Source organism: Hyla sarda, chromosome 11 (genome assembly GCF_029499605.1).
Source record: "Hyla sarda isolate aHylSar1 chromosome 11, aHylSar1.hap1, whole genome shotgun sequence".
In the NCBI taxonomy this organism is placed as follows: Eukaryota; Metazoa; Chordata; class Amphibia; order Anura; family Hylidae; genus Hyla; species Hyla sarda.
In genome coordinates, this window is record NC_079199.1 from 92,082,959 (window position 1) to 92,107,914 (window position 24,956).

At 45.2% G+C, this 24,956-nt stretch overlaps 1 protein-coding gene across 1 annotated transcript in view; it reads right to left on the bottom strand.

Annotated features, from left to right (window-relative positions):
- The window catches only part of LOC130294957 (zinc finger protein 93-like), a 59,123-nt gene that overhangs the window by 26,950 nt on the left and 7,217 nt on the right, over positions 1-24,956 (bottom strand). The window contains exons 3-7 of the mRNA XM_056545113.1: positions 21,801-21,904; positions 20,077-20,203; positions 18,274-18,357; positions 7,820-8,765; positions 325-439 (exon numbers count right to left, since the gene is read on the bottom strand). Of these exons, the coding sequence (XP_056401088.1) occupies positions 325-439; positions 7,820-8,765; positions 18,274-18,357; positions 20,077-20,203; positions 21,801-21,904 (1,376 nt within the window). The remainder of the gene's footprint in view (positions 1-324; positions 440-7,819; positions 8,766-18,273; positions 18,358-20,076; positions 20,204-21,800; positions 21,905-24,956) is intronic.

Sequence of the window (24,956 nt, forward strand, 5' to 3'; positions counted from 1 at the left end):
CCTCACTGTGGTCATACTGTTTTACGGAACGGTACTGATCATGTACATGAGGCCAACTTCTCAGTATTCTACTACTCTAGGGAAATCGTTTTCTGTCCTGTATACTGTCCTCATTCCAATGCTCAATCCTGTTATTTACACTCTGAGAAACAAAGATGTAAAAAAATCTCTTAAAACGTTCATTTTGAAATGACTAAAAGAAATACTATCCATACATTACGTGACTGAACAGTCCCTATACTATTAAAGGGGTTATCCAGCATCATTGGGGAGTTTCAAAGTATGCCCATTCTGTAGTATATAAGAAAACAAACTTTTACTTACCTCCTGCTTTCCTGTAATGCCTTCGCTGTCCTGCTCTGTTCCCCCGAACCAATCATCTTTCTGAGACGCAACGCAACTGTCAGGGCCATAAAGCACTCGGGTCCAGTTTGTCATACTGTATGACCAAATGTGTGTATCACAGTTAATTATCAGCCCAGCGGTGCCCCCATCGGGGTAAATACTCACATGTCACCCGAAAGCGTTGCCCTCCTCGTCCTGTTTGTTGCGGGCCGCCGGCGCTGACACTCTATACTATGCGGTATCCCTAAGCCCCAGGCTGCAAAAGGTAAACAAAATAAACTCACGCATGTTCCTACGTCGTCCTTATGCTGTGGACGGGAACGTCGGAGAGACGTCAGCCTATCACCGGCCGCAGTGATGTTCCGCCTCAGCCGGTGATAGGCTGAGCCCACTGTCATGTAAGGAGCTCTGGCCAGCTTCTTACATGACAGTGGGCTCAGCTCATCACCGGCCGAGGCGGAACATCGCTGCAGCCGGTGATAGGCTGACGGCTGTCTGACGTTCCCATCCACAGGAAGCAGGTGAGGCCGGTACCGGACCAACGGCAGGTGAGTTTATTTTGTTATTTTTTTGCAGCCCGTGCATTGGGATACCGCACAGTATAGAGCAGTGGTCTTCAACCTGCAGACCTCCAGATGTTGCAAAACTAAACTTCCAGCATGCCCGGACAGCCGTGTTGTAGTTTTGCAACATCTGGAAGTCCTCAGGTTTAAGACCACTGGTATAGAGTGTCAGCACCGACGGCCGCAACAAACAAGAGGAAGAGGAGGGCAGCGCTTGCGGTGACACGTGAGTATTTACCCCGATGGGGACAGCGCTCGCGGGCGACATGTGAGTAGTTCCCCGATGTGGAGACAGCGCAGCGTTGGGGTGATTTATGTATTCCCAAGGGGGAAGGGCCAAACCGGTATTGCGGCATGGGTTAAACATCATATCGTGCAGCACAAAAATTTCGGTATTCGGTATGAACCGGTATACCGCCCAGCCCTAACTGCCACTCAGCGAACCGCTGGGTGCTTCCTGTGCTGATGCTGAACACAACGATCTTTGTGGGGCTTGGAGCAGGACACGGGAGGCCTTGTGGAAGGGTAGGAGGAAAGTACGTTTAGTTTGTTATATACTGCAGTTTTGACAACTGCATTTTGTGTTTTTTTTCTCTCCTCACCTTCTAAGAGTCACAATGTTTTATTAGGTGGCCAAGCAACGAAGTTGCATAGAATACCTATTGTTATTGCTCAAATTATTATTTTTAATAATCATTATTTCAAATGCTTATATTTGCTACACTGTTACTCCAAAACTCATGAGACTTGGCAGTGGTAGAACCATGAGCTGTGCATAATATTATGTAATATATAGGTCATAGGTCACATGGTAAGGCTGCCATATTTGTTCTCGTGGCAATTTTACACAAGATTCAAAAATCTTCTTCTCTACATCCGCTAAAGCTACAGATACATTTATATCTGTATGTGGTGCCACTGTTGTGCAGAGTCAGATTTGTTCATTATAAGATTTTTGGTCACATGGTGTGGCCGCCATATTGAATTGCACAATAATCTATCTACAAACATCTTCTTCTCTGAAACCGTATGTTAGAATAAACATAATTTGGCAGACATGTTCATGGTTACCTTCTGTACCAAGGTTGTTAAAGGAAAACTGTCACATGTTTACTCCCGCATGTCAGGAAGCGGCACCTGCGCAGTGAAGACCAGTTAGGAGCGGCGGGGAGAGCCGGAAGGAGGGGGGATGAATATTCATAAGCGAGCAGCGCTGCAGACGGGCGGCACTGACGTCACAGTACCACTAGGCTCCTGAAAACCCCGCCCATGCCAGTTACAGCCACATTTGCATATATAGAAAAACTAAGATTGCGGACGAACGGCTGGACGGATCGAGGCAAGGTAGGGATCATATGTATCATCCGTCAGTACCTGTGGTTAGTGCGGGAGTGACCAAGAGGATTGTGGCGGAGACTGGAGCGGGTTACCGAGGCATCGGGGGAGCGAAGGAAGGTATGTATCTCTCTATTTTTTTTACTGCCGGCAGTATGGAGGACAATTTTTCTATTCTGGAGTACTCCTTTAATATATATGCTACTAAGAGTATCTATTTAACTAATAAATCTTTCCTCCCTTTTCACTGTCAAAACATTTAGTTTGCTAAAGATACAACCTTCACCAATTGTCCATTTAAAATGCTCACATGCCTTACACTACATTACTAACACTGTCTATTACACAAACACACTTTGCTATTGTTGCAATATACCGTATATACTCGAGTATAAGCCGAGTTTTTCTGCACAATTTTTCGTGCTGAAAACGCCCCTCTCGGCTAATACTCGAGTGAACTCTCCCCCTGCCAGTGGTCTTCAACCTGCGGACCTCCAGATGTTGCAAAACTACAACTCCCTGCATGCACGGACAGCCATCGGCTGTCCGGGCATGCTGGGAGTTGTAGTTTAAAAACATCTGGAGGTCCGCAAGTTGAAGACCACTGCCGGGCCTTCGTCATCATCCAGACCCCCCCCCCATTTAGTTTTCTACTCACCTCCCCTCGGTGGGAAGGAAAGGTGAGCTGGTCCGGGCCATCTATGCTGCAGGGACCGTCCGGTGGAGAGGGTTAGTCGTTCCGGCCTGTCCATTTTCACCGGGAGGCCCTCCCGGTGAAAATGGACAGCCCGGAACGTCCCTGCAGCATAGATGGCCCAGACCAGCTCACCCTTCCTTCCCACCGAGGGGAGGTGAGTAGAAAACTAAAGGGGGTCTGGATGTTGACGAAGGCCACAGTGGTCTTCAACCTGGGGACCTCCAGATGTTTCAAAACTACAACTCCCAGCATGCCCGGACAGCCTATGGCTGTCCGGGCATGCTGAGAGTTGTAGTTTTGCAACATCTGGAGGTCCACAGGTTGAAGACCACTGAAGGGATTGACAGGCAGTGATGATGAAGGGGGGATGATGACAGGGTGATGATGACGGGGGTGAAAATGACAGGGTGATGATGATGGGGTCTAGATGATGACAGGGGGGGATGATGACGGGGGGGGGGGGATGATGTATTTCCCACCCTAGGCTTATAGTTGAGTCACTAACTTTTCCTGGGTTTTTGGGGTGAAATTAGGGGCCTCGGCTCATATTCGGGTGGGCTTATACTCGAGTATATACGGTAATAAACATTTATTAACAGCGAGATTCTTCTTACATTATATCTCTTCATGCATTATACATTAATATACACTTATTTCTTTGCTACCTTTTCACAGGTGTCACATATTTCCTTTAGCACAAATTCCCCTTTTATATAATTAGATGTATTTCTTCTTTGTATAGCACAATGTTTACTAATGATTATAACTCTTTCATTTTTTTGGCATGCTTTTCCACAATATTCATATATCTGCTTCTATGCAACCATTAAAGACACAGATGTATAATTAGTTGCATGTGGCAACAGCATGACCAAGATTATTAATTGTTAATTACAAGTCAATTGGCAGCCATCTTGGATTGCGCAATATTCTGTAGTTTTCTCTGAAATTACTGGTCCTAACAATGTGAAAATTAGCACACGTTTGTGATCACTTTCTCCTCTACAATTGATCACAAGGTTCTGCAGCCATATTGGAATGCGCAATTTTCATTATACACAGTTTACTCTGAAATTGTCAGTCAAAACAATGTGAAAATTAGCACACACGTTCATGTTCACTTTCTATACCACCATTGAGGACCTGGTTTGGCAGCCTTATCGCATTGCGCAATATTCTGCATACATAGTTTTCTCTTAAAGGGGTTGTCCAGGAAAAAACTTTTTTTTATCTATCAACTGGCTCCAGAAAATTACTTCTATAAAAAAATCTTAATCCTTTCAGTGCTTATGAGCTTCTGAAGTTTAGGTTGTTCTTTTCTAAGTAATCTCTGATGACACGTGTCTCGGGAAACGACCAGTTTAGAAGCAAATTCCCATAGCAAACCTCTTACAAACTGGGCGGTTCCCAAGACACGTGTCATCAGAGATTACTTAGACGGAAAAGAACAACCTAAACTTCAGAAGCTCATAAGCACTGAAAGGATTAAGATTTTTTTTATAGAAGTAATTTACAAATCTGTTTAACTTTCTGGAGCCAGTTGATATATATAAAAAAAAGTTTTTTCCTGGATAACCCCTTTAATTTAATGGAAAGAACAATGTGAAAATTAGCACACATGTTCGTGATCACTTCCTGTACCACAATTGATCACTAAATTTAGGACCATAATGGATTGTGCAATATTCTGCAAACATAGGTTTCTCTAAAATAACAAGTCAGAACAGTGTAAAAATCACCACACGTTTGTTATCACTTTCTGTACCACATTTGATCACCAGATTTGGCGGCCATATTGGATTGCGCAATATTTTGCAAACATAGTTTTTTCTGAAATTACCGGTCAGAACAATGTGAAAATTAGCGCACGTCCATGATCGCCTTCTCCACCATCAGGGGTCACGGCAATCATGTGCTATTGTTGAGGATGATTATGATGATTTTGATTGTTGATCAATATATTAATCTATAATTTATACTCTTGCTAATCAAATGCTGCAGAAAAACATGATTCTTATCAGATATCTCTGCTTGGCTATTTGCTTGTAACCAAGATAGAACCTGCTCTCTGGGACAATACTTAAGAAGCAAGAAAGAAGATTTATGGTGTTCAAAAGGAAGAAGTAACAAAAGAAGGAATAGGAGGCCGAATTATATCATACAGAAATATGCAATCGGTGCAAAATAGCGGAAACAGCACCCCGTTATAATCAGTCCCCGGAGCATGTTCGCTCCGGGTCTGATTACTGGCGATCACTGGGGTCAGAGCATTGTGACGTCACGCTCCGCCCCCTCAATGCAAGCCTATGGGAGGGGGCGTGACAGCTGTCATGCCCCCTCCCATAGGCTTGCATTGAGGGGGCGGAGCGTGACATCACACGGGGGCAGGACCGTGACATCACAATGCTCCGGCCCCCGTGATCGCCAGTAATCAGACCCGGAGCGAACATGCTCCGGGGACTGATTATAATGGGGTGCTGCGTGCAAGATCACGGGGGTCCCCAGCGATCAGGCATCTTGTCCCCTACCCTCTGGATACAGAATAAGATGTCTAGGAGCAGATAACCCCTTTAAGCCTACTACACTTTCAGGGTCTGAGTGCCCAATCACAATACTAGTGGATACTTTGGGCTCAGACACTAAAACAGTATTGGGTCCACAAGTTCCATCAGAAGACAACCCAATTAAAAGCGGACTTTGAAGTTAGACTAATTGCTACTTGGGCCTATTTGTTATGGCATGATGTTCAAACAGACCTTATTAACAATATATCATGAGTTTAAACAAAACAAAAAAAAGTTTACAATGCAGCTAAATGAAGACATGTACATGGTCTTTATGGAAGGTTGCCCCTCAGAATAATTCTGATAGGCCTAAGGAACTCCAATCCAACATTAAGATTACATTATAAAAAGAATCAAAGGCGAATGACCAGGGAGTCAGGAGTTTGTCTGGCGCAGAGAGGGACCATCAGACAGCCAAGTAAAATCAATGGATTTATTAGATGCAACGCGTTTCGCTGCGCATGCGCAGCGAAACGCGTTGCATCTAATAAATCCATTGATTTTACTTGGCTGTCTGATGGTCCCTCTCTGCGCCAGACAAACTCCTGACTCCCTGGTCATTCGCCTTTGATTCCATACCTATCCAGGAGGGCTGCAGTGGACCTGCCTTCATATTTCTTCTGCTTCTAACCTTGTTGTGTGTGGGCGCACAACCAACTTTGGTAAGCGGCTTGGGAATTACCTTCCCCTACCCCCACCTGCAAGATCTACTGATCCCGCACATGAGGCGCCTTCCTTCCTTTCTCTAGATTATAAAAAGAATGGTAGATATCACTATTCAGCGGGGACATTTCTACTGTGACTGTCCAACTGAATGGTCACTTTTACAATTAAGTCATAGAGTTTTTTTTAGGGTAGTTAACCTAGAAAATGTTGGTTCTGTACTTGGCTTTACTGTATGGAACGTGATGGACAACCTGATCCAGTTCCTTCTCCTGATTGCAGTCAAAATGTTAACCGTGGTTGAACCATGATGAAGTGCTGCTAAGCGTGAAACTAATGCTCTCTACTTTTATGTCACATCGCTGTTAGGGTATGTTCACACCGAGGAATTCAAAAGGAATTTTCTGGAGTCATTCCGCTTGCTTTTTCTACTCCAATTTATTGATAAATTAATTTCCCATTGACTTTTATGGACTTTCTGCTGTCTTGTTCACACTGAGGAATTTCCGTTAGCAGAATGCCTATGCTGAATTCTGTTCCGGCTGAAGATAGAACATGTTTATTCTTCAGGCGGAATTTTCAAGTAAAAGCCCATTGACATCAATGGGATTTTTTTTTTCCTTACAAAATCCATTCAGTGCGGAATTTGCACGGAATCCAGAAAAGAAGAATTGAATAGCCTCCTTTTTCATTCCTCTTCATTTCGGCATGGAAATTCCGCACAAATTCGGCACGATGGATAAAATTACAGAAGTCAACAATTTCCTGACTGAAATTATTCCTTGTGAATTCCTCTTGAGACCCTCAGTGTGAACATACCCTTATTTATGGAATAAAGTCAGAAGTTGATTTACGTACTTGGCGAGTGCCACAGATTGTTCTGTCTTTTCTACCGAATAAAATTAGGATACATAAATGTCACCACAATACATTTTATATTTTTTTTAGTAAGTAGTAATACCTGCTTCCCTTCTGGCCTTACACGTAAAGGGATAATGCCTGCATCCCTGGTGCTTAAAGGTGTCGGCATCTCTAGTGATCTACAGTAGTGGATGGATTCAAGAGATAAGTGTGTGATTGCTGGGGGGAGTAACCAACTGCAATTTTGACAATGAGTCCCAGCTCTCCCCATATGGATTGATAGACAGCACGCACTTGATGCACTGTTTGTGGAACAGTGTTGGCTGATCAAGGACCCTTTTACATGGGCCAATTATTGGGAACAAGCCTTAATAAGAACGCTCTTGCGGCAGATTTGAATGTATGCCATTGAAAGAGTTGGAATATTCTCTCTTCGAAGTGTGAGATCCATGGAGACCAGCATATAGTAGAAGGGTCCACTTCTAGGAAAACAAAGGGTTAAGTGCCAATAATTGAAATGAAGGCTTTTCTGAAGAAAAAAAAATGGTCCAATGTTGGGATTCCATCTACCAACTGTTCTCTAATAAGGCCGAGATTGTTAAAATCAGACATCACCAATAAAAATATACAAATCATAAAAAATAGAAGGAACAAGTCCAACAGATGAAAGTGAACAAGGTTACGAGACGTGACATTTATTTTCAAATACAAATAGGTTACAAATATATGAACAAAAAGTTAATTGGAGAATGAAAGTACATGACAGAGTTATCTGGACACAATAGGGTTATCATTCATCTACATGATACCTTTGCTGGTGTCTGTGCATTAGTGGCCTCTGGGAAAATTTCCGATGACATTTGTCACAGCTGAATGGCTTCTCCCCAGTGTGTTTCCGTTTATGTAACACAAGATGGGTGCTGTGCCTAAAGGCCCTCCCACATTCTAGGCATTGATAGGGTCTTTCCCCAGTATGCGTCCTTTGGTGGGTTATAAGGTGAGAACTGGTTGTAAAGCCTTTTCCGCATTCGATACAACCATAAGGTTTTACACCGGTATGTACTCTCTTGTGCGTAATGAGGGTAGAACTTTGTGCAAAGCATTTTCCACATTGGTCACAAACATAAGGCTTCTCCCCAGTGTGAACTCTCTGGTGAATAATCAGATAGTTACTGATACTGAAAGATTTATCACATTCAGAACATTTGTATGGCTTGTATCCGGAATGAAGTCTCTGATGCTTCTGCAAAGCACCAGAATCACTGAAGCACTTCTCACAGTCCGGACAGGCAAATGGTCTCTTCAAGGTGTGAATTCTTTCATGTCTCCTTAAGAGAGACCTCTGTGTGAAACACTTCTCACACTCGATACAGACATAGCATGCCACGCCAGTATGCAACATTAGATGTTTGACCAGATTCTGTTTCTGCTTATATTGTTTGCCACATTCACTACAGGAGTACAGCCCGTCGACCATTGGCTCTATCTTACCAAAGCGCGATTTGACACGTAAACCTTTCTTCCTCTTAAGTTCTCTTATTTCATCTTCAAAATATATGGAGTATTCTACTCCAATGCGTTCTCGAAAGTTGTACCTTCGCTTGGTGGCCAGAGTTTCCCGTTTTAACGGAATCTGAAGATCTTCTAAGGTATCAGTCAGACGTAAACCTTCTACTGCCAATCCATCGGGTGTAAACAAGGATGTATGCAGCTCATCTGTTCGGTAGCTGGAGGCATCTACAAAGGTATACACTGTAAGAACCTGGTCAACCAAAAAGTAAGCCAGTCAAAATAAAGACATCTCAAAAAAATGAGGGATCATAAAACATAAACCCATATTTCAAACTAATGCCATATTTCAAACAATTCAAAAAAATTAAGAACTACCATATACAGTCATGGCCATAAATGTTGGCACCCCTGAAATATTTCTAGGAAATGAAGTATTTCTCACAGAAAAGGATTGCAGTAACACATGTTTTGCTATATACATGTTTACTCCCTTTGTGTGTATTGGAACTAAACCAAAAATGGGAGGAAAAAAGCAAATTGGATATAATGTCACCAAACTCCAAAAATGGTCTGGACAAAATTATTGGCACCTTTTCAAAATTGTGGAAAAATAAGATTGTTACAAGCATGTGATGCTCCTTAAAACTCACCTGGGGAAAGTAACAGGTGTGGGCAATATAAAAAATCACACCTGAAAGCATATAAAACTGAGAGAAGTTCACTTAGTCTTTGCATTGTGTGTCTGTGTGTGCCACACTAAGCATGGACAACAGAAAGAGGAGAAGAGAACTGTCTGAGGACTTGAGAACCAAAAAATTGTGGAAAAATATCAACAATCTCAAGGTTACAAGTCCATCTCCAGAGATCTAGATTTGCCTTTGTCCACAGTGCACAACATTATCAAGAAGTTTGCAACCCATTGCACTGTAGCTAATCTCCCTGGGCGAGGACGGAAGAGAAAAATTGATGAAAGGTGTTAACACAGGATAGTCCGGATGGTGGATAAGCAGCCCCAAACAAGTTCCAAAGATATTCAAGCTGTCCTGCAGGCTCAGGGAGCATCTGCGTCAGTGGGAACTATCCGTTGACATTTAAATTAAATGAAATGCTATGGCAGGAGACCCCAGGAGGACCCCACTGCTGACACAGAGACATTAAAAACAAGACTACATTTTGCCAAAATGAACTTGAGTAAGCCAAAATCCTTCTGGGAAAACATCTTGTGGACAGATGAGACCAAGATAGAGATTTTTGGTAAAGCGCATCATTCTACCGTTTACCGAAAATGGAATGAGGCCTACAAAGAAAAGAACACAGTACCTACAGTGAAATATGGTGGAGGTTCAATGATGTTTTGGGGTTGCTTTGGTGCCTTGAATGTGTGCAAGGCATCATGAAATCTGAGCATTACCAACGGATTTTGGGTCGCACTCTACAGCCCAGTGTCAGAAAGCTGGGTTTGCGTCCTAGATCTTGGGTCTTCCAGCAGGACAATGACCCCAAACATACATCAAAAAGCACCAGAAATGGATGGCTACAAAGCGCTGGAGAGTTCTGAAGTGGCAGCAATGAGTCCAGATCTAAATCCCATTGAACACCTGTGGAGAGAACTTAAAATTGCTGTTGGGAAAAGGCGCCTTCCAATAAGGAGAGACCTGGAGCAGTTTGCAAAGGAAGAGTGGTCCAACATTCTGGCTGAGAGGTGTAAGAAGCTTATTGATGGTTATAGGAAGCGACTGATTTCAGTTATTTTTTTCCAAAGGGTGTGCAACCAAATATTAAGTTAAGGGTGACAATAATTTTGTCCAGACCATTTTTGGAGTTTGGTGACATTATGTCCAATTAGCTTTTTTTCCCTCCCTTTCTTTTGTTCCAATACACACAAAGGGAATAAACATGTGTATAGCAAAACATGTGTTACTGCAATTCTACTGAAACAGAATTATGTTTCCAGATTTAAACTTGTATATTTGGCAACTGATGGAAAGTTAGTAACACAAAAAGTACAAAGTGCCGATTTTTTTTCAGAGGCCCCTTTTGGGTAGGTTCACATGGAGCGCTGTGCTGTTTTGATGCCGAATGTGATAGCTGACTCAGCACTTTTCAGTGCTGCACTAAGGATGCCTTATTGGTTGACATGCGCACACCCGCTCTCTACCATTGGTTCTTGGGGGACCACCTATACTGAGTTGTAACACAGTTTTCTTCAGCGTGTGTTAGCCTCCCACAGCAGGAGGATGTCTCCTGCTGTGATAGCACAAGCGCTGCGGCTGACAATTCCCTGATATGGGGACAGTGCGTGCGGTGGCCAAGCTGACATCGCTGTGGGAGGGAAGTAGGTGTCAGCTTCTGTTCTCCGATCCCCAAACAAGGTCGGGAAACAGAAAAAATGCGCTAGTGGGACACAGCTGATTCATTACCTGATATAGGGACAGCGCGTGCGGGGGCCAAGCTGACAGCGAGAGGATGTCTCCTCTCGCTGTGAGCCCTGCCCCGCGGGTCATACTTCACTGAATCCCCAATGTGGGAGGAGCAATCCCCACATCGGGATTCAGTGAAGTGCGAGCCCCGGGCGTAGCGATCCCCACATTGGGGATTCAGTGAACTGTGAGACGTGAGCGCAGCGATCCCCACAACGGGTATTCAATTAACTGTGTCCCGTGGGGGCAGCGATCGGGGAACGGAGAACAGAATCTGACACCTACTTCCCCCCGCAGCACTGTCAGATGGCCCCCGCATGCGCTGTCCCCATATCGGGGAATTAAGTGTCAGCCGCGGTGCTTGTGCTGTCACAGCAGGAGACATCCTCCTGCTGTGGGAGCCTAACACACTGAAGAAAACTGGGTTACAACACAGTATATATAGGTGGTCACACGACACACGCACCCCCCCCCCCCCCCCCCAAAGAACCAATGGTAGAGGCGGGTGTGCGCCAATAAAGCATCCTTAGTACAGCACTGAAAAGTGCTGAGTCAGCTATCACATTCGGCATCAAAACAAAGAAACTATCAGTACACAGGACTTCTGCCGCCACGAGTGGGCACACAGAGTTACCCAGTCTCAACAGAGAGCTTGTTCTTGTGACTACCTTTGGCACATCCGCAGCCTAAAATAAGTTGCAGATTCGCTGTGTGTGACCCTAAACTTTAAGTGAAAGAAGAGAAGGCGCTCCATGTGCGGGATCAGCAGATCTTGTTAGTGGGGGAAGGGGAGGATATTCCCAAGCAGTTTACCAAAGATGGTTGTGCGCCCACACACAACAAGGTCTAGCGTGATGTGAATGGTAAGGTTCACTGCAGCCCTTCTCGGTAGAGAATGAAACGGGAGTAGGATGACCGTAGAGTGAGGAGTTGGCCTGGCGCAGAGAAGAACCGTCAGACCAGGTTAAAATCAGAGGATTTATTGGATGCAACGCGTTTCGCTGCGCATGCACAGCGAAACGCGTTGCATCCAATAAATCCTCTGATTTTAACCTGGCCTGACGGTTCCTCTCTGCGTCGGACCAACTCCTCCCTCTACGGTCATCCTACCCCCGTTTCCTACACTTTAAGTAGAAAGCTTTGAAACAGTGAACGTTTAGATTTGAACTATTCATTGATGGGACACTGCCCCAATCTTTTTTTCTTTCAAAAATCTTTCATTTTATTACCAGGATCTTGGTCAAGACTGGACCACATGCTGCAGATGTACGTTCCCTTTTACAATATTATCATAGAAGTTTATCAATAAAAAGGAAGAACCATAAAGAAGTTGTTAATAACGATCTCTCTTCAAAGACCCCAGTTATGGAGCTGGCTTTCGAGAACCATAGAAGAATCTTTTTTTCTTTTAATGGTATTTTCCGGGACTTCTGAGGATAGACCATTAATGTCTGAAACACCGGGCACCACCACTATTCAGCATATACACATTCAATGGGGCTGGAGACAGATGGCTTTATTGATAGGGTAGTGGCTGGGCCGGATGACTGTAGCTTTGCTCTAATTGAAGTAAGTGGGGACTGTGCATCACTAAGGGTCTATTCACACATACAGTATTTTGCGCAGATTTGATTCAGTCATTTAGTTTACATTGAAATCTGTAGAAGAAAATCCTGCGCATCAAAGCTACCGTACATGTTATAAGACCATAAAGCAGTTTGGCCATTAGACACGGAGGTATCTGCTTCTGGCCTCATTTAATGTATATAGCCCTGAACCAAGGCTCTGCCAAAGAGCTGCTTGGCAGGTGTGCTGGTCGTGGCCCCCGCTGATCAGGCACTGATGGCCTATGCTGAAGATAGGCCATCAATGTAAAAGTCAGGTTTGTACTCGTGTCTCTCTCCATCTGATTGAGGTATGTTCCATTACATCTTGCTATATTGAATTGTCAACACCAGAAGTGCCATCAATCAAGTTTATTGAATAAATAAGAAATGTAAGGAGTTATCTCTATTCCATTGGTGTTTGAAGATTATTCTTTATATCTCACCTGTCTGCAGAACGATACACCTTGATATTGTGAATGAAGTATATGTTTTGGGGTCCGTAGAGCCGGACTATCAAGAAGATTTGGTTGAGATTCATTTCGAGCAAGTGTGCGCAAGTGGTCACTATTGTGGACGTTAAAGTCCTAGAAAAAAGTATGGCTGAAAATGGCTCTAAATTTACTCTAAAATGGCTACAAAAAGCAGCATTACATGACTGTCAATCTTATGGATGGTCCTTCATATATTGCCAATTCCAGACAACTCCTGCTGAATTTCCTCATAGAGAAGGTACCCTTACTTTATGGTTTCCCCTTATATAATAGCTGAATGCTTAAGTCCACCATACAAGATAAAGAAAAGTCACAGCTCACAACCCCACTCCACCTGGTTTGGACCATGCACAGATGTTGAAAAGTACCCCCCCCCCCCCCCAGACATCTTATCCAAAAGATAGGGGGTAAGATGTCGGATTGCAGGGGTCCAGCCTCTCTGAACCCCCGCGATCTCTGTGCAGCACCCTACGTTCTGAACATTATGTTCAGAACGCTTGGTGGGGGCAGCTGTGGTCGTTACCTCATGCCCCACTCCCTCCATTCATGTCTATGGGAGGGGGCATGATGACTTTCCTGCTCCCTCCCATACACATGAATGAAGGGGGCGTGTAATGACCAAACGTTATGTTTAGAACGCCGGGTGCTGTACGGAGATCGCAGGGGGGTCCCAGAGGCTGGACCCTTGTGATCAGACATCTTATTCTCTATCTTTTGTATAGGGGATTTTGTTAATTTTTTCAGCCACGGAGCTGTGTTAGGGTTTATTTTCTGCGCCATGAGCTGGCTGGCAGCTTTTAACTGTATCATTTTTATGTAGTTCTGGCTTTTTAGGTCCTCAAGAGGTTAACTAAGATATCTTTAAAGGGGAACTCCACCCCATAACATGTTATATGCCTATAATATATACGCCTCAGGTAAGCAGCCATCTTTTCCTCCAACCTTGCCCCACACTCCTTGTATGTTGGTCAATGCACTAGACACCCATGTGTTCCTTTTTGTTGTATATTAGGTTCTCAAGAGGTTAAATATGATATCTTTAAAGGGGAACTCCACCCCTACAACACGTCTGATCTCCTGACCGATGGGCCGGCGGATATCCGGGCCAGCTGTCATGCTCCCTCCCATAGACATCAATGGCGTGGCGTGACATCACGATCACAGAAGCCCCAGGCTTCCATGTCTGTAACGCCACATAGCCAGCCCAGAGATCGAGGGGGGGGTCCCAGTCAATCCTTTGGATAAGGGATAACACGGCTTGGGGTGAAGTACCCATTTGGAGGTAATGTTTTAGGTTCTACAAACTTTCTGTGATATGGTAGAGATTATCTGAAGGAAATAACTCCTTTAAAAAGGGCAGAAAGATAGATTACTTACCGGGAAATCTGTTTTTCGTTAGCTCATGACAGCACCCCTGGAGAGAAAGCACCACAGGATAGGAAACCTGGGAACATAAAAAAGGGACACGCCTCTCCACACCCCAGTTCATAGTAAAGTACCCCAAAGGAGCCAATAAACACAAAATTATTTTCCTCGGTGGGAAGGAAGGGTGAGCTGGTTTGGGCCATCTATGCTGCAGGGACTGTCCGGTGGGGAGGGTTAGTCGTTCCGGGCTGTCCATCTTCACCGGGAGGCTCTCTTCTCCGCTCCGGGCCGGCCCCGGACTAGTGACGTTGCCTTGATGACCCTCCTCACCGGACGGTCCCTGCAACATAGATGGCCCGGACTAGCTCACCCTTCCTTCCCACCGAGGGGAGTTGTGTAGAAAACTAAATGGGGTCTGGATGATGATGAAGGCCGCAGTGGTCTTCAACCTGCGGACCTCCAGATATTTCAAAACTACAACTCCCATTAACCTCAGCATCCACGCTGTTAGGTAAAGGTGAGCCGACTGAGGATGATGAACTGGTCCCTGGTAGAGTAGATCCTCCCTGTCCGGAAGAACCCACGGCTGTGAGACTGACATTGTCCTTAGCAAGGTAAACCAGGGGCTTCCAGGCCAGAAGGGCGCTATCAATAGCACTGAGGCTCTGTACGGTCTTATCTTTTTCAAGACCCGAGGAATAAGGCGAAGAGGTGGGAAAGCATACCCTCTTTCTCCTCCCCTACTGCTGTCGGATAATCCAGAGGGTTGAGAGAATAGAACCTATGAATCTTCCTGTTGTTTCTGGAAGCAAAGAGATCTATAGAGAATTTTCCAAACCCTTCCTCTATCATTGCAAATATCTCCTTGTTTAGACACCATTCGGACTTAAGAAGATGAACTCTGCTCAGGAAGTCTGCCACCTTGTTGTCTTCCCCTCTCAGGTGAACCGCAGAGACAGATGCTAGCTTGGCTTCTGCTAAGGAAAAAATCTGGAAGGAGAGACTTAACGGGGAGTCTGATCTTGCCCTCTGAGACACTGAATCCAGAAGGATGCCCAAGAAAACGCACTGACTCGAAGGGGTTAAGTTTGACTTTTTTTAGGTTCAGACTCCAAAACAGGTCTTTTAGTATGGAGCAAACTACTTGAATGTGCAAATGAAGGGTTTCTGAGGAGTCTGATACAATCAGTAAATCGTCCAGATATGGAATGAACAGGATATTTTGGGTTCTTATGAAAGCTGCCACCTCCGCCATCACCTTGTTAAATACCCTTGGGGCTTGAGAGACCCCAAAGGGAAGGGCCTGATATTGTAAATGGATCCATGCTCCCTCCATAAACACTGCCACTCTTTAAAACTTTTGATGAGAGTTGTGGATGGGAATATGGTAGTAGGCGTCTTCTAAATCTACAGAGGCCATCATACAATTTGGAAATAGCAGAGGGATTGTGGATTTTAGGGACTCCATCCTGAATTTTTTGTATGACAGGAAATTGTAAACATTTTTCAGATTTATTATTACTCTGAAAGATCCGTTGGGTTTTTTACTAAGAAGAGATGGGAATAGGATCCCCTCCCCTCCTCTTGGAGGACTGGAACCAGGACTTTTTTGAGCGAAAGAAATTTTCTCCCAGGCCCCCACAAACCTGGACAGATACCCCCCCCACTGGGGAAAAAGCCATCATTGCTTGGGATCTTTTGGTAATAGACTCTGTTGGGATTAAAGAGGAAACTTCTGATTAGGCTTTCTGGATTGTCTTTTGTTACGAAAGGAATCGGGGGCACGACCCTGAATGGGAAACCCTTTCTTCCTATCAGAAGCCTTCTCAAGTACTTCATCTAAGACGGGACCAAAAAGGTGATCTCCAATGCAAGGGATGGAACATAGTTTGCCTTTTGAGCCCACATCACCCTTCCACTGTCTAAGCCATGTGGCCCTCCTAGAAAAGTTAGATAAAGCGGCTGCTCTGGCACCCAATCTTACAGAATCTACTGAGGAGTCTGCCAAAAAAATCTACCGCCTTGGAAATCACAGGTAAGGATTCTAAGATCTATTCTCTAGGGGTCTGGTTAACACGATAAGTTTGTAATTGTGAAAGCCAGACTCTTAGGGAGCGAGCGACACATGTAGCAGCTACATTAGTTCTGACAGAGGCTGTGGCCGCCTCCCAGGTTTTGTTACAGAACTCGGCTTTTTTGTCCATTGGATAAGACAGGGTTCCTAGATCCTCAAATGGCAAGGCGGATTTCTTAGTCATTTTAGCCATCGTCGCATCAATTAACGGGGCTCTATCCCATGACTTAGTGACTGACTCCTCAAAGGGGTACTTCCCCTTAAGGAGTTTAGGGAAAAAAGATTTCTTCTTAGGATTTTCCCATTCCTTGTCAATTATTTGCTTAATACTTTTATGCAAAGTAAAGGTACAGAATTTTTGGGGACCAACACCTTCATAAAGGGCATCTTCGGCCGTGACTGTCTCTCTGCTCTCAGGATTAGCAGTTAGGCGGATTGCTTTACAGAGCTGATCAGTATCAACTGGAGAAAAGAGCAATTTAGATTTAAACTCTTCATCAGAGGAGGAATATAGAGTAAGATTTTCCTCTTATACAGAGGAAGCTGAAGCACCCATATTCCCGACAACTCCTAGTCTTTTAAGGGATGACTCTCCTCCCGGATCATTACTCTTAGGTTGCTAGCAATTGCAGAGGACTCCTGGGCCACAATAACTTCAATACAGGCTGCACAAATAGACTTTTTTTTAGGCAGGATCTAATGGCTTCCTACATTCTGCACACTATTACGTGATTTAGAAGATGACTTCTTGCTACCCTACAAAACAATAGCCTGACTTAGCTAGCAGAATACGGAATGAAATTGAAATTATCTCACCCAGAAGTAGATCCGCACCTCTGTAGCCGGGCTGCAACTACTCTTCTTGGAGCATCCACCTCCCTCTGTCGAATGCTCCGACATGCTGGAGAAAGTTGTTTAGCAAAAAACACTGCAGGGCAACCAAGAATGGTCTGCTCAGCTGCTGCGGGCTGGAACTGTTGCTGCTGTATACTTCTGCTGGTGGGCTGCTGTACTGCTGCGGGCTTCTGTACTGCTGCAGGCTGTGCTGGATATTGTTGCGGGTTGGCTGCCTGCTGTCCAAGGGGTTCCACACGCTGGAAAATGCCAACAGGTAATCCAAGATGGAGAAATCCCACACCCCTTTTGAATGGAGCCGGAACTGGAATTGACGCCATGCTGCCGGGCTGAAGTCACATCCGCCGGCGTTACTGCGCAAGCGACGCTCCGGCCCCAGAGACGGGAGAGCTGGCGGAAACCACGCTACTCCATAAATCCCAACTTTCTAACACTGCTGAAACCAGGGGAAATAACAGAGATGCAGAGCTATCGGGACCCCACCGAACCCCCCTCAGGACCCACAGGCAGGCTTACGGCTGCTCCCCTTCTGCCGGACAGGGAGCCCCACTAACAGAGGGCCTGCAGCCCCTTGGAGAGGTATGGAGACAGCTCCCAGGCCTCCTACCGGAGGACAGGAAACCTGAGGTGTGGAGAGGCGTGTCCCATTTTATGTTTCCAGGTTTCCTGTTCTGCGGTGGGAGGTCCTCTCCAGGGGTGCCGTCATGAGCGTTCAGATAAACACTCTTTGCGACTTAATGATCAGTGCTTCAACACATGTAATGCCAACCCCCAGCTTTCATACATACACAAGAGGGAAAACATGCAAAAAGTAACTTTATTCATGCACATGGCTTTCCATTTTATTAAACAGTGCATACAGCAGTAATAGAAAGGTATATAGTTTATTGACAAAATGCAGGAAAAAAAATAGAAACTTACTAAGGGTTTTGAAATGTCCTGTTATTGACGGGTCCGCTCCTTGCTCAAGGCTTGATATTAATTTAGGTTTTTTGTTACAAGATCCTGGAAAAAATTGTGCATTTGTGTAATTTACCAAGGAAATCTTATACTATTATTCTTAAATAAGTAAACAACAATATCCACTTTGCCTCATGTAATACACAACACTCTAAAGCACCATGCAGAGGCGATCCTGCTCCTCTATATTAGGAACAGGAGCAAAATGGAGGACATTATAGAGTAGCACAAGGCACTAGGGGGAGATATAACCCCTCCTAGCACTTTCAGCAGCTTCCCTATGTGTGTTTCTCTCTCTCTCTCTGCACCTTCCCTCCATCCCACTATATAAAAACTTCTATGGGCGGCATGAAACATGATACTTCAGTCAGCTGATTTATCATGAGATGGATTTTACAAAGGGAAGTGGAGAAAGGGTTATTGTTAATTTAACCCCTAAAGGAGAACTCAAGCCAAAACTAACTTATCCTCTATCCACAGGATAGGCGATAAGTAGCTGATAGGAATGGGCCCCCGGCCTTCAATGAGGAACGTGTGTTGTCTACCTAGACGGCACCCACTTCATTCATTTCTATGGGAGCGCTGGAGATGCCTAAGTGCTGTACTTGGGTCTCGTCGGCGCTCCCATAAAAATGAATGGAGCGCATGCCATCTGCAGTAAGCGCTCCTCAACGAGAGTCCTGCTCCAGAAATTGTGGGGGGGGGGGGTCCCAGCAGTCGGACCACCGCGATCAGCTACTTAACCCCTATTCTGTGGATAGGGGTTAAGTTAGTTTTGGCTGGAATTCTCCTTTAACAACCCATGATGTGTATACACAGGGTGGAGATACGCTGTTCTGGCACCTGTAGGGCTTAGCTAGCCTTCCCTGGCTATGGATCCTCTTCTATTGATGAAGCAGGCTCTACCAATAGAGCACAGATAGAGATCAGTGTGGTACAGACATACTGCACTGATCCCCAAGAGCAACCAATCCACTCCTCATAATAGTCCTCTAGGGGGACTAAAACAGTGTAAAGAAATATATAATAAAGTTTTTACCTACATAAATGAACCCCTTCCATACTTAAAGTTGTATAAAAACATTATTTATCCTGCATTATCACATTACATTTCAGAAAAAAATTGAATAAAAAAAAAATACTTTTAAAATGTCCGATCTATACCACAAGGGTACCAATGAAAACTACAGATCACGGCGAACAGAGAATCGCAATTTAAAAATAAAAATAAAAGCGTAAAAAAGAAGCCCCAACAAATCAGCAAAAAAATTTAATTTTTTTTTATTTTACCTTATTTTATGGAAAAATTAAGGAAGTCATTATAAAGTACAATTGGTCGGGAAATAACTCGCCTTCATATGGGCCTGTAGATGAAAAATGGCTATATGGGGAGGAAAAAAATTAAGATTGTTCCAGCCCTTAAAGGAGTACTCCGCTGCTCAGCATTTGGAACAAACTGTTCCGAACGCTGGTGCATGCAGTCCCCCCCCTTATGACGTCATGCCCCACCCCCTCAATGCAAGTCTATGGGCTGTCACGCCCCCTCCCATAGACTTGCATTGAGGGGCCGGGGCGTGACATCATGAGGGGGCGGGGCTATGAGGTCACAAGCTCCCGGCGCCGGCTCAAGCGTTCAGAACAGTTTGTTCCAAATGCTGAGCAGCGGAGTACCCCTTTAAGGGGTTAATCAAAGATTGCTGAATGGTTAATGACCATCATAACATCATCTCAGTGTATGGTTTTCCAGATCAACATTGAACTTACCAAGGGTGGAGAAGGTTTGATAATTATCCATCATGACCTGTCGATAGAGCTCCTTCTGTTCTTCATCCAGATATACCCATTCTTCTCTCGAGAAATACACGGCGATGTCTTCAAACTCTGCCAGAGTCTTAAGCAGAAATTATAACTTTATTCAAAAACAGAAAACTGGTTAAATGGGTACTCTGCATCTAGACATCTTGTGTCTGAGGGGTCTAGGGAACAAAATGTCTGATCGCGGGGGTCTGGGTGCTGGGGGGGGGGGGGGGCACCCCAGCATTCTAAACATTTGTGTTCACAACCCTGGTTTCATGTGGCTGTGGTCGCATCACGCCACACCCTCTCCAATCATGTCTGACGGGTGCGGTCATAAATGTTCAGAACAGTGAGTTTCCGGGCCGGAGATCGTGGGGGTCCCAGCAAACGGATGCTTTGGATAGGGAATAAGTTGTCTAGGGGCGGAGTACCTCTTTAAGACTTTTTAGGGTTTGTGTTTCGCCGTCTCTCCCGTAGAGATACACGGAGGTGGAAGCAAGGCAGGAAAAAACCCTTGAAATCTGCGCTGCTGACTCTTGTAAGAAGGATAAGGCAATGCCAGAGGTAGTGAAAAGGTCCTCAACAGGACATATTACTGAAAGAAAATAAATTATTTCAATAAAATGTCCTGCTGAGGACCTTTTCACTACCTCTGGCATTGCCTTATGCTTCTTACAAGAGTCAGCAGCGCAGATTTCAAGGGTTGCCCCCCCCCCCCCCCCCCCCCCCCCTCACCACTCTCTTGCCCCAGGGTAATACACGAGGCGCCGTCCACCGATACATGGAGGAGGTGTGTTGGCCACTACTTCATACCATGGTCATCAGTAATCCTAGGAGATGACTCCATGCATGGAGAAAACCAGGGTGCTGGGCAGGAGATTGTTGGGGGGGGGGGGGGTCCCAGCAGTCAGACCCCCAGCAATCGGACAATTATCCCCTATTCACGTGATTCTGTCGATAGGGGATAAGACCCTTTAAGTATGTATGGCACTGTATTGTCCCCTAGAACAGTTGAAACACTTCATACAACATAATACATGGCCTCCAATGGGGCATACAACTATAAGGGAAGGAATAATTTTCCGTCCGGTGGGGAGGGATAGTCGTTACGGCCTGTCCATCTTCACCAGGGGGGCCTCTTCTCCGCGCTTCGCGTCCAGCCCCGGAATAATGACGTTGCCTTGACGACGACGCACAGGGACGCAACGTCCCTGTGCGTCGTCGCCAAGGCAACGTCATAATTCCGGGGTCGGGCGCAAAGCGCGGAGAAGAGCCCACCCCCGGTGAAGATGGACAGGCCGGAACGACTATCCCTCCCCACCGGACGGTCCTGCAGCACAGATGGCCCGGACCAGCTCACCCGAACGTCCCGCTGAGCGGAGGTGAGTACAAAACTAAAAGGGGGATGGGGGGGCTGGATGATGACGAAGGCCCGGGCAGTGGTCTTGAACCTGCGGACCTCCAGATGTTTCAAAACTACAACTCCCAGCATGCCCGGACAGCCGATGGCTGTCCGGGCATGCTGGGAGTTGTAGTTTTGAAACATCCGGAGGTCCGCAGGTTGAAGACCACTGAGGGCGGAGAGTTCACGAAAAATCGTGCTGAGAAACGGCTTATACTCGAGTATATACGGTACTGAAACATCATTTTCCTGAGATGTGAATGAATAAAAATATGAAAATGCACAGAACCTGTATTGACGGTTTCTTTGACTTGGCAGAAGCTTTCCTTAACGGAGGCCTCTTCTTCATTTTCATGATTCTCATGCTTTTACGGATGGACATCCTATAAATGGCTGCCATCAGGTACAAATGTGTAAATTATAAAAACATCCACGTACAGTAAACAGTAACAGATGACAAGACCAATACAGTGAAAACCAGAAACTAAAAGTTTATTAAAGAGGACATGTGGCAAACCCAAAGAAATTGAGACGTTACTGTCATTAAAGGGGTACTCCGCTGCTCAGCGTTTGGAACAAACTGTTCCGAACGCTGGAGCTGACGCTGGGAGCTAGTGATATCAAAGCCCCGCCCCCTAATGATGTCACGCCCCACCCCCTCAATGCAAGTTTATGGGAGGGGCGTGACGACTGTAACGCCCCCCCATAGACTTGCATTGAGGGGGCGGGCTGTGACATAATGAGGGGGCGGGGCTATGACATCACTAGCTCCCGGCGTCGGCACCAGCGTTCGGAACAGTTTGTTCCAAACACTGAGCAGCGGAGTACCCCTTTAAATAGCTAAGAGCCCCTCATCACACGTCTTTTTTTTTTTTTTTTTTACAGATTCTTAATGCACCTTCCTGTTCCTGAGAGATAAGGGTTTATTGTTTGTCTGACAATTCAGGGAATCAGTCAGGTGGGCGTAAACTTAAAGGGGTACTCCGGTGGAAAGCAATTATTATATATATTTTTTCAAATCAACTTGTGCCAGAAAGTTAAACAAATTAGCAAATTACTTCTATTAAAAATTCTTAATCCTTACAGTACTTGTCAGCTGCTGTATACTACAGAGGAAGTTGAGTTGTTCTTTTTCTGTCAGACCACAGAGCTCTCTGCTGACACTTCTGTCCGTGTCAGGAACTGCCCAGAGCAGGAGAGGTTTGCTATGGGGATTTGCTTGTACTCTGGACAGTTCCTGACGCAGACAGAGGTGTCAGCAGAGAGCACTGTGGTGAGATAGAAAAGTTCAACTCAACTTCCTCTGTAGTATACAGTAGCTATTAAGTACTGTAAGGATTAAGATTTTTAAATAGAAGTAATTTACAAATCTGTTTAACTTTCTGGCCCCCGTTCATTTGGGAAAAAAAAAAAATTGGTTGAGTCCTTAAAGGACATCTGCAGCGGAAAACACTTATCCCCTATGCACAGGTTAGGGGATAAGTGTTTGATCGCGGGGGGTTTAAAAGCTGGGACCCCCTGCAATCTCCTGCACAGGGCCACAGCTCTGCCGTGGCTCTCCCGTGCAGGAGGCGTGCCGACCGCACATGATGTCACGGCCGACACACTTCCTCCAGGTAACTCTATGGGAGAGGCGGGGAGGCACCGTTCGTGCCTCCCCCCATAGAACTGTATGGGGACGGGGCGGGGAGAGGGCGTAACCTGAGAGGTCGACGCAACGCGCATCAGCGCTCACACTGAGTGCTAATGCAGGGGCCCCGTTTAGGAGATCGCGGGGGGTCCCAGCGGTTGGACCCCCCGTGTTCAAACACTTATCCCCTATCCTGTGGATAGGGGATAAGTGTTTTCCACTGCAGTTGTCCTTTAACCCCTTAAGGACGCAGGACGTAAATGTACGTCCTGGTGAGGTGGTACTTAACGCACCAGGACGTACATTTACGTCCTAAGCATAACCGCGGGCATCGGAGCGATGCCCGTGTCATGCGCGGCTGATCCCGGCTGCTGATCGCAGCCAGGGACCCGCCGGCAATGGCCGACGCCCGCGATCTCGCGGGCGTCCGCCATTAACCCCTCAGGTGCCGGGATCAATACAGATCCCGGCATCTGTGGCAGTTCGCGATTAAAATGAACGATCGGATCGCCCGCAGCGCTGCTGCGGGGATCCGATCATTCATAACGCCGCACGGAGGTCCCCTCACCTTCCTCCGTGCGGCTCCCGGCGTCTCCTGCTCTGGTCTGTGATCGAGCAGACCAGAGCAGGAGATGACCGATAATACTGATCTGTTCTATGTCCTATACATAGAACAGATCAGTATTAGCAATCATGGTATTGCTATGAATAGTCCCCTATGGGGACTATTCAAGTGTAAAAAAAAATGTAAAAAAATGTAAAAGTAAAAGTAAAAAAAAAGTGAAAAATCCCCTCCCCCAATAAAAAAGTAAAACGTCCGTTTTTTCCTATTTTACCCCCAAAAAGCGTAAAAAACATTTTTTATAGACATATTTGGTATCGCCGCGTGCGTAAATGTCCGAAATATTAAAATAAAATGTTAATGATCCCGTACGGTGAACGGCGTGAACGAAAAACATTTTTAAAAGTCCAAAATTCCTACTTTTTTAATACATTTTATTAAAAAAAAAATTATAAAAAATGTATTAAAAGTTTTTTATATGCAAATGTGGTATCAAAAAAAAGTACAGATCATGGCGCAAAAAATGAGCCCCCATACCGCCGCTTATACGGAAAAATAAAAAAGTTATAGGTCATCAAAATAAAGGGATTATAAACGTACTAATTTGGTTAAAAAGTTTGTGATTTTTTTTAAGCACAACAATAATATAAAAGTATATAATAATGGGTATCATTTTAATCGTATTGACCCTCAGAATAAAGAACACACGTCATTTTTACCATAAATTGTACGGCGTGAAAACGAAACCTTCCAAAATTAGCAAAATTGCGTTTTTCGTTTTAATTTCCCCACAAAAATAGTGTTTTTTGGTTGCGCCATACATTTTATGATATAATGAGTGATGTCATTACAAAGGACAACTGGTCGCGCAAAAAACAAGCCCTCATACTAGTCTGTGGATGAAAATATAAAAGAGTTATGATTTTTAGAAGGCGAGGAGGAAAAAATGAAAACGTAAAAATTAAATTGTCTGAGTCCTTAAGGCCAAAATGGGCTGAGTCCTTAAGGGGTTAAAGGGGTACTCTGCTGTAAACATCTTTTCCCCTATCCAAAGTATAGGGGATAAGATGTTAGATCGCCAGGGTCCCACCTCTGGGGACCCCCGCGATCTCCGCTGCAGCACCTCGGTGAATCGGTGCACAGAGCAAACTTCGCTCCATACCCGATGACTGTCGGTGCTGGCCCTCACGCCCCCTCCATTCACCTCTATGTACTAGCTGTCACGCCCCTTCCCATATACATGAGTGTGGTGT